Source organism: Astatotilapia calliptera, chromosome 20 (genome assembly GCF_964374335.1).
Source record: "Astatotilapia calliptera chromosome 20, fAstCal68.1, whole genome shotgun sequence".
NCBI classification, from domain to species: domain Eukaryota; kingdom Metazoa; phylum Chordata; class Actinopteri; order Cichliformes; family Cichlidae; genus Astatotilapia; species Astatotilapia calliptera.
In genome coordinates this window covers 15,861,933-15,872,081 of record NC_137441.1, presented here as the reverse complement: position 1 = coordinate 15,872,081, position 10,149 = coordinate 15,861,933, and the positions used below count along the sequence as shown (strand labels likewise).

Sequence of the window (10,149 nt, the reverse complement as noted above, 5' to 3'; positions counted from 1 at the left end):
AACTTTAGTTTCTATTGGATCATCTCCGAACTTTACATGAGCACTTTCTTTGTTTGAGCTTTTAAAACAATATCTCAATACAATATTATATGACTTCACAATGACACAAAGTGACACTAGATTTCCAAGTTAACAATGGTGGCATCAGCATAAAAAGCACAAAGTTTTTAAACAACCCTTCCCGTTTAGGGGGTTCATCTTGTTGAACCCGTGCCATGAAGGCGGGTCAGAAGCCAAAAGGGCTCCAAATTGGTGCTACCGAGATGTACCTAATAAAATGTCCAGTGTGCGTATATATTGAAATGTAGTATTTATGACGTATGTAATTAACAGCTTGAAAAGTCAACGTAAACTTCCCCTTGCACCTGTTTTTGAACGAGCTGACATCGTTCATAAAAACGAAGGAAACAGAGCTTGTGACGTCATCCCCCGGCTATGCAAAGGGGGGGATATGTGACGTAGAAGCCAAGATGGCGGCTCCCCTCTCCACGATGAAATTTTGGAAGCCGGGTAAGTAGGAATAAAAGAGGATAGATTAGCTTGTTGGTGGTTTGTTTGGGTTTGTATTTGTTAGCGTGAGCTGCTAACGTCGACCAGCGAGTCTCGGTGCGGCTGCAGCGGCGTTCACGGCAGCTGCGTGATTTCTGCAGCCGGCGCAGATCAGCTCGGTTTAACTGCGCGGAATCAAACTATAACCTTCCAGAGGAAAACAGACACACGCACTGTGGAGCAGGGTACAATAACACACATGATGGAGTTTGTGTGCGCCGAAACCTTTCTTTTATCGCTCTGCCATGACATGTTCATTGCACCAAATCAAATCCTCCTAAGTCCCTTTTTCCTCAGCCTGCCTGCGTTTAAATAAAATATCTTATCTTCTCCTCCTTCACCATCTGCTCTGCTTCAGGCTCTGAGGCACCGGGGATCTCAGAGGAGCGGGAGCTGAACTCAGAGACCACCGGCTCCCCCATCATCTTCAACCCCCACACCGCACTCTCCATAGAGAAGCAGCGACAGAAACTCCCCGTTTTTAAGGTTTTTAAACCGCTTTTGCACCTGCTCTAATGTTACAGGGTTATTTTGTGATCCCCTGTGCTTGTTGTTTAATTGTTCATTAAGTGCTTCTCGTTACTGCTGCCCCTCCAGCACAGAAACAACATCTTGTACTTGGTTGAGAGCTTCCAGACTGTAATCATAGTTGGTGAGACTGGATGTGGGAAGACGACACAGATACCTCAGGTTAGTGTGATTTACTCCATGCAACATTTATGGCATAAAAGATGAATGACAAAAAACCGTTTTCTTGCATTTATGATAGCAGTCAGGAAAAAAAAAGGGGGGGTGGTGGGGTACCTTCAAAGTCATGCTGCAGTGACTCACACCTTTTCATGTGGATTAACTCCCACAGCGGTTTAACATGACCTTGTTTTTTGGTGCTTTTTGGAGCCTCTTTTGAAAGCAAGTGTTTGGACCACATCAGCTAGAATGTAATTTATGCACAGTCCACTTTTCATGCTTTGTACTTCCCTCCTTTTTTGGATCTACCTTCTCTTTTTTCATGTGATTTTCATCAGTACCTGCTGGAGGCTGGCTGGGCAGCGGAGGGGAAGGTGATTGGAGTGACACAGCCTCGACGTGTGGCTGCTATCTCTGTAAGAACCCCACTGATCTCCTCTTATTGCGCGGCTCCTTCGCTGTTTGCCAATGTCATTCCCTTCACAGCAGTTCAGCTCACACCGAAGGTCACACACATTCCTTAAACTCTGTATTTTCGCCCCTCTTTGTTTCCTGCTGATAGGTAGCTAACCGTGTGGCAGAGGAGAGAGGGGCCCTGCTGGGCCATGAGGTGGGCTACACTATTAGATTCGATGACTGTTCTGATCCCCACGCTACGAGGATCAAGGTATTTGCTTGTCAGTTGTGTTTGTGGCCTCAGCGATAAGCGTTTTACATGTGTGGTTGTAGGAAAGCCCAGTTCTGTTTGTGTGGGGGGGGAAAAATGTTTTAGAGGTCGTATTTGAGAAAAACAACTCAGACTTATCATCGGATGTGAATTGTGAATGTTTCTCAATATTTTAAGAGGCTAATTGGGGATCAGCCTCAGCAATACTGATATTTGGGGGGAAGTCCTAACACTAATATGTCATTATTTGGGGGAAAATATCTCATAATCTAAAGATAAGAAACCTTGTTTTCAGGAAAGTGTGTGGCTGTGATCACTGGATCTTTGTAACCCATGGGCAGAAATTTCATTGAATCTCTCTGTAAATGTCCTTCAGTGCTTAACTGCACCTGTGTGCTTCAGTTTCTAACAGATGGCATGCTGGTGCGAGAGATGATGTCTGATCCACTTCTGAAAAAGTACAGGTACATGATTGCAATAGAGCCATTAAGCAGTCCCTTTTCTCTGCATGGCAAATACGTTACTAGGGAGGCCGCATGTACAAAACCAGGACACAGAGTTGTCATGATGCTGGCCTGTGATCTTCACACTGAGATATCTGCTAAAAATCCTAACTCTTACATGTAAAGTTGTTTTTGTTATAAAGTATTAATTAATGTTTACTTTTTTGCAACTAATGTTCTCCATTGTACCCTCACCCAAAGTGTGTTGATGCTAGACGAGGCGCATGAGAGGACCCTCTATACAGACATAGCGATTGGTCTGCTAAAGAAGGTAATGCCCGCTGAAACGAATCTAAATTTTACGTTAATGTCACTCATTAATTTACAGCTGTTTAAGTAGGAGAGAAAGTTGTGGCTCATTCCTCTGACTTTCATCCGTTTCTCTCCGATTTTTCGGCAGATTCAGAAGAAGCGACGAGACCTGAGGCTGATTGTGGCCTCTGCCACTCTTGATGCCAAGGTGACTGAATCATTAAGATGAGCAGATTTGCTTGATTAGACAGAAAAGATAAACAAAAGACCGACAGAGGGAAAGCTGATGTCAGGTCAGATCACGTTGTACTGACATCTGCGATACCCTGATGATAGAAAGACACAATCAGGCCACGATTGTGCTAAGCATTACCCGAGTCAGCTGAAATGTCATATCAGATGTGTTCTGTACGTTCAGTTTAAAAAGGCTTTTATCTACACGTGCCATGTTTTTCAGCTAAACGGCGCTGGAAGTTGTGAACTTTCTCAAATGTCAGAGTGAGGGCACCAACTGTTTCTTTGGTTTGGTTAAAGTGAATCACACATTAAATTCAGTTTTAAATGTTTAATGTGTTAAATCTTTGCCAAGCCTGCCAGCTGTGGAAGCAGTGTAGTTGGCTTCTTTAATGTTAATGCAATTATAATGCCTCCATTCAAACGTGAAACAAATCAACTAGTGGTTAAATGCTTTATTAATGTCCATTTTATTAATTGAAATACGAATATTATGTGAAGAAATTCCATGACTTCTTCAACCTGAATGAGTCCGGCGATCCGAGCAAAGACACCTGTGGAATTCTGACAGTAGAGGGACGCTCTTACCCGGTGGATATCTTCTACACCGTCAGGTAGGCAACACACAGAATCCAAACTGAGCAAATAGTCTGTTATTTTTGCATATTCCTTTTTGTTGTTGTTGTTGTTGTTGTTGTTTTTCCTGAGGTATGTTTGGTTTGCTTTCAGTCCTGTCCCAGATTATGTGAAAGCTACGGTGGAGACTGTGCTCAAGATTCACGAGACTGAGGATGATGGAGATGTCCTGGCTTTTCTCACTGGGCAGGTTAGCAGCCATATCATTTACTGACCTAGCTTTTATTCGACATCAGTGTGAAAACAGTAAAAACCAAATCATCCCATATACCAGGTTTCTTAATGGTTTCGATTGTTTTCTTTTTCACCTTAGGAGGAGGTGGAGAAGGTGGTGTCCCTGCTGCAGGATCAGGCCAGGACTCTGTCACGGTACGGCATGAAGAAGCACCTGAGAATTTTGCCCATGTATTCTGGTCTTCCTTACGCCGATCAGATGAAGGTCTTTGAGCGGGTGCCCTCTTCTGTTCGCAAGGTAAAAATCTTGTTTTTGTGTGTTTATATGGACAATCCAAGATGCAAGTCAGGCTGGATAATCATATCAACATTTTTAGTTAATGGATGAAATAACTGCCATTTTTGGCATATATTAACAATCTTTTACTGTTATGATGAATTTCTTGTAATGATAGAAATGGTACAGACTGGTGACGTATGAGCCAGCACAAGCAAATAAACCTTTATTAACACAATATCATTTAATTTTTCTTCCAGGTTGTGGTGGCCACTAATATAGCTGAGACCTCCATCACTATAAATGGAATTGTATTTGTCATTGACTGTGCGTTTGTGAAGCTGCGAGCCTATAATCCTTGCACTGCCATTGAATCGCTGGTGGTCACGCCCATCTCCAAGGCTTCAGCCAGTCAGAGGGCGGGGAGAGCTGGACGCAACCGACCTGGGAAATGCTTTCGACTGTACACGGGTATGTGTGAACCTCCAGCCATATGATACACGCAATGAACATATTTTTATTTACATTTTTGTTCATTATAACTCCCTTTCCCTGTCTTTTCTTGTCTGCATGTCTCCCTGTCCACTTTATCGCTGCTGTTCCTTTGTCAGAGGAGGACTTTGAGAAACTGCCGGCTTCCACTGTGCCAGAGATGCAGCGCTCCAATTTGGCCCCTGTCATCCTGCAGCTCAAAGCGTTGGGCATTGACAACGTGCTGCGGTTCAGCTTTCTCTCTGTGAGTGGCTCGCTTTGAATCCACAGAGTAGCTGTGATGTGTTCAGCCACTGTGAAAGGAATCGTAGTTTATATTTTTATTAGAAAGAGAAATGTGCATAGCAACTATAAAATGAATGCAGTTTGTGTTTTTAAAGATGTCATGGCCTCCTAAGAGTGCTAATTACCACTCCATTGTGTCGTTTAGAGTAAATATTGTGCTTAAAATTGCCTTTATTTTTATTATGATTTATTAGCCTCCTCCAGCTCAGACTATGGTTCAGGCACTGGAGCTTCTCTACGCTCTGGGAGGTAAGAAACAAGGTCCTTAAAAATTATGTGAAATAGTGGAAAAGCAAAGTTTGTCCTTCAACTATAGGACTAGCTTTCAAAATCCTGCACTCACAAGCTTCTTCGAGGTAAAATGTCCTCATGCAAAATGCAGACTCGTCGCTAATTTTGTGTCTCTTGGCAGGTTTGGATCATTACGGCCGTTTGACTGATCCCATGGGTGTGCGGATGGCAGAGTTTCCCCTCAGCCCCATGTTTGCTAAGATGCTCCTAGAGTCGGGAAACTTTGGGTGCTCCAAAGAGATTGTTACCATAGCAGCAATGATGCAGATTCAGAATATATTTGTCGTGCCACCCAATCAGAAGAAAGCTGCTGTAAGTGGAAACCGGCCCTCAGACGGAGCATGTTGTATTTTTAGCAGAAATGCTAAGTCAGCAAAATAATTATCCTATTTATTTATTTATTTTTGTTATCTCTGCCTGCAGGCCCGCGAGCACAGGAAGTTTGCAGTCGCAGAAGGAGACCACCTCACCATGCTGAATGTGTATGAAGCATTCATTAAGGTATAGTTGTGAGCGCACGTATGCACATTCCTCAGACTGTGACCACGAACTTTGCCAAAGCCTGGAGTAAAGTCAACTCTGACCTTGTGTTTTTACTTCTTTCCGGCAGCACCAGAAGAGCTCCCAGTGGTGTCAGGAGCATTTTCTCAACTACAAGGGTCTGCTGCGAGCTGTGACTGTACGAGAGCAGCTCCGGCGCCTCATGAACAAGTTTAAAGTGCCGCGAACATCCAGTGAAGGTATGCGTTTTCTTTCTGGGCTTGTACCAGCCGAGTACACACATTCAGTCCAAGACACATTCTGACTTGTTAGGCACGAAGTCTCCTGTTTTTAAGCTGTTTCACCGTAATCTTCTTGATGTGTGTCTCGCACAGGTGATCCAGATGTGATCTTGAAGTGCATTGTCTCTGGATTTTTTGCTAATGCAGCTCGCATTCACCATTCTGGTTCCTACCGGTAAGGACAAACGTCTGTCACTTTATTAGATGTCTCAGTTTTCCCACCTGAGGGGTTTTAACAGTTTTCATGTTTTGTTTTGTTTTTTACAAAAACCACTTGGTGCACTCCGTCATTCTTTTTCCTTTGCCAGGACTTTACGAGACGATCGTGAGCTTCACATCCACCCAAACTCTGTGCTGTACGGAGAGAAACCTCCAAAGTGGTCAGTGTTCATTCTTTGAGCTGCTGAAGTGTCAGTAATGATCTTAAGGCTTTGCAGAGAACTGAAATGCCTAACTGTTTCTAAAAGCATCTTTTATTTGGACATGTTTGAGAGAAACATGCTGTAAACATTTCTGTGTTGCATTCTTTCAGGGTTGTCTTCAATGAAGTGGTGCAGACATCAAAATACTACATGCGTGACGTGACTGCTGTTGAGTCGTCTTGGCTGGTTGAGTTGGCCCCTCACTTTTACAAGCAAGCCAAGGTATGTCAAACAATTAAAGCTGACCAGCTTATTATTTGTTATTAATCTCAAATATATATTGTGCAATAATTGTTGTGTTTTGTTTTTAATCTCAGTTCCAAAAGAGTTGCGATGCTGTGTAAAAATGTAAATAAAAATGATGCGCAAATCTCGCAAACCCATATTTTATTCACAAGAGAACATAGGAAGTATCAAATGTTTAAACAGTGGCTCATTTTGAATTTGTTGGCAGTAACGTGTCTCAAAAAACTGGGATGGCGTAACAAAAAGCTGGAAAAGTAAGGGGGTATTGAAAAGAAATGGCTGGTGGAATATTTTGCAAGTAATTAAGTGAACTGGGACTGCGCCTACAGATTGTAGAGTTTCAGAATAATGGTCTTCAACATAAAATTGCAAATAATTTGATTCATCATCATCCATAGAACAAACGATTCTGTAGAACACAACTGTTAATCTTGACGTAGCATTTTCAGTGGGAGAAACAGTTAGTCTCTCATCTAAGTGACTTCTATTCAATTCAGTTCTATTCAATGTTATTTGTACAGCGCCAAATCACAACAACAGGCAGTTTATATTGTAAGATAGATCCTACAACCCAACAATCATATGACTCCCCTATGACAATCATATTACTCAACAATCCATCCAAAGTCCATCAGCTGGTCTCCTCAGCTCATAGATGGTTACATACTGTTAAAAGCAGCGGGGATGCCACGCAGTGGTAAATGTGGGCTCTTTCTAACTTTTCTCAGACATGTTGGTGCTATGACATTCAAAACAACCCTTTTTTTTTTCTTAAGAAAAAAAACTTTTTATTTTTATTTCTACGTTCCATCTGATTTGAAGAAAGATGTGAAAATCACTGCATTTTGTTTTTATTTACATTTTACATAGTTTAACAACTTATTTGGGGTTGTATGGAGACAGTCTGTGAACAAGCTCACAGCTTCTGTATTTTTTTGATTTTGTTTTATTATTATTATTATTATTATTATTATTTTTATTTTTTTGTGTCTTTTAGCATGGCTCGCTGGCCAGCAAGAGATCCAGGGTCCTCTAAATCTCCTCATCACTTCACCACAATAAAAGAGGAAGAATAATTTACCACTGTGCCCCTTCTCCATTTCACTGTATATAAAGATGTAATATATATATGTATATTTATTGTCCACCTGCACAACCCCATCTACACTATGTGGCCATGCTACACTGGGATTCAGCGGTATAATTTAAATGTTGATGTAAACATTTAAACTTGCTCCATTTGAGTGTGTCTCGGTTTTGGCTGTGCTGTAGTGTATATTCAGTCTATGAGAGTAAATGCTAATGAATGTGAAATGAGTCTAGGCTGTGCCTGACCCAGTGTCCATTCTGGGACGGTCATGTAGTTCATTCATATATATGTGTGTGTATATATATATAATCATAGCAGGCTCAGGTCCAGGGAAGGGCTTCGGTGCCACAGGCCTGTCCACACCTGGTCCCAGGCTGCATTTTTTTTTAAAAGTGCTATATTTTGTTTCCTGTTGCCGATGGATGATAGACCCTGGTCTGTGAGGGCGTGTCCTTTAAGAGCATGGTTTTTGTTTGTTTGTAGTTATTTTGCTTTCCCCACAAACTGGGTGCCTTTTATGTTTAAATTAGTTTACTTAACCTCAGATTTAATTTTGATGTCTTATAAATTTCTTTTCCTTCATACAGAATGTAGTGGTATATATTTCCAACACATCTACAGCATACCAAAACTCATGATTTTGTTCAGTCAACCTGAGATCCTCCAATAATGATACTGTGAAGGGATAGCATTACTTTTGGATCCTCGTTTTACACTCTTACCGCTCGACTACAGTATAGCTCAGACATAGTGGCCTTGTCACCACTTTGTGCCAGTTTATTTTGACAGTGTGTTTTGCATTTCATTTTGAAATGTAATTGTAGATGTAAGGGGGGGAAAATTACACCCAAACATTGTAAACAAAAAGCTGTGAAACTAAAACAAATGAAGTGCCATTTGTTCCTGTGATGACGTAAAGTGCATCCAAAGCCTCAAAAGACACTGTAGCAAACATCTGACTTCTTCTTATGGTTTCATGGTTTTAACAAGTTCATTTGTTTGTTTTTGTGTCCATGAGTATTGTCTAAGCAGCTGTTTAGTAAAAGGGTTTTTACATTCCACATGTATGGATTCATGAGTTTGTCTTTTTGTTTTCCTTCAGAGGTGTTTGGCCCTGAAAGCTTCAGTGAGCTGTATAATAAAGGTTTTGATATTATACTCTGCTGGCATCAAACCAGTACAGTTACTCCTGCCACCAAATTTTACATCTACATGCCTGTTTTTTCTTCTTCTTTTTTTAGGTTATAACTGTAGATGCAAACAAAACACCAAACAGTAGGTAGGCAAACAAATTCAAATTAGATGACTACGATTAAAAGTATCTCTGCATGCTAAGTTGTGCTCTGATGTAGACCTGTACATTTAAGATCACCTCGTAGACTTGTTGCAGATGAAAATATTTGAGGTGACTTGTTCTCTCTTATTTTGTGCAGACACTGAGTATGTATGCAGCCAAAGCAGTAATCTGTAGACCCGTGTAACAGCTTACCTCTGAGATACAACCTGCCACCTGCCATCTCTTCCTCCCATCATCAAATAAAGCCTTACTGTCATACACTAAAGTGCTGAGTGTCATTTGCTGTGCTCACTTAACTCTTTAAAGCCAAGTGCATTATATTTGATATATAATTTTTTTTGAGACTTTTACATCATCAGCATATTGGGTTTTTTTTATTTTTTTTGTCCCTTCCCGAAAAACCAAAATAAATGTCACATTAAATTTATAAGGAATAAATTACCCCCAAAATAGCCTGATGTAGCATATATGTAAATTAATGTCTTTATATAGACTTTTAAATTTCAACAGAAGTTTCAATAAATACTATTTTCAGAAAATTTGAATTTTATAAATTATTTAATGTTTCAGGCTTTAGAAGGTTAACTGGTGTTCTTGCAGTACATGTGTCCGCCGGGGGGTGTCACCATTGCACCGCAAACAGTGCCGCCCAGGCACAATTATTCAGAAGCTCATCAGTAAGTGCAGAGGCATTTATCAGTGTCTGTATGTGTATTTGTTCCGCTTGTGGTACGTGCGTGTGCTGTAAGCGGCTGCTTTTGCTGTGACAACTTGCTTTGTGGATCATTTGGAGGTGCGGTCTGATGAGCGCCTGGGCCCTAGCTGCAGTAATCTGTGTACACAATCGGAAATGTAGACACTGCATGAGTATATTTAAGCGCATTTGGCACAGATGTAAGTTTTGTTTAACTGAGACTTTTCTGTTTGGTTTATTTATTTATTTTTTAAATGCTCTTTTTTTCTTTAAGCTTTCCTCCAACTTCTAGGAGTGTGCAGCAAATGCTCTTTGGGCCACATGTTACTAGATACTACAAAACAATCCAAACAGCATGTCGCAACCTTATTTTTTGATATATGTGTTGCATACAAAATTTTACAATACACACAAACAACAAACCAATCAAACAAAAATAACAAAACTCTTTGGAGTTCCTAGTGAGGGTGGAAAGGTCCAGGGGTTCAAATAATGTGAATTATTTGAAGAACAAACTTCTAAGACCAATAATTGTATGTCTTTTGAAAGCTACTTGGAACAAGAGGGATAT

General features: G+C 40.9%; 1 protein-coding gene across 1 annotated transcript; it reads left to right on the top strand.

Annotated features, from left to right (window-relative positions):
• The first annotated feature begins 357 nt into the window (after positions 1-357).
• Positions 358-8,176, top strand: dhx35 (DEAH-box helicase 35). Its single transcript, XM_026154704.2, has 21 exons — positions 358-510; positions 908-1,035; positions 1,147-1,239; positions 1,575-1,652; positions 1,799-1,903; positions 2,306-2,367; positions 2,608-2,677; positions 2,807-2,866; positions 3,394-3,506; positions 3,622-3,718; positions 3,842-4,000; positions 4,240-4,450; positions 4,591-4,715; positions 4,951-5,005; positions 5,169-5,359; positions 5,471-5,548; positions 5,658-5,787; positions 5,923-6,004; positions 6,138-6,209; positions 6,362-6,473; positions 7,495-8,176. The coding sequence occupies exons 1-21, from the start codon at positions 471-473 to the stop codon at positions 7,531-7,533; spliced, it is 2,100 nt and encodes a 699-aa protein (XP_026010489.1). The 5' UTR covers positions 358-470; the 3' UTR covers positions 7,534-8,176.
• The last annotated feature ends 1,973 nt before the right edge of the window (positions 8,177-10,149 follow it).

What these genes read in the sequence shown, in the direction of transcription:
- dhx35 (XM_026154704.2), top strand. Translation starts at nt 471, where the DNA reads ATGGCGGCTCCCCTCTCCACGATGAAATTTTGGAAGCCGG. An exon ending in GATATCTTCTACACCGTCAG is followed by an intron (nt 3,507 to 3,621) that starts GTAGGCAACACA and finishes GTTTGCTTTCAG; the next exon opens with TCCTGTCCCAGATTATGTGA. An exon ending in TGTATGAAGCATTCATTAAG is followed by an intron (nt 5,549 to 5,657) that starts GTATAGTTGTGA and finishes TCTTTCCGGCAG; the next exon opens with CACCAGAAGAGCTCCCAGTG.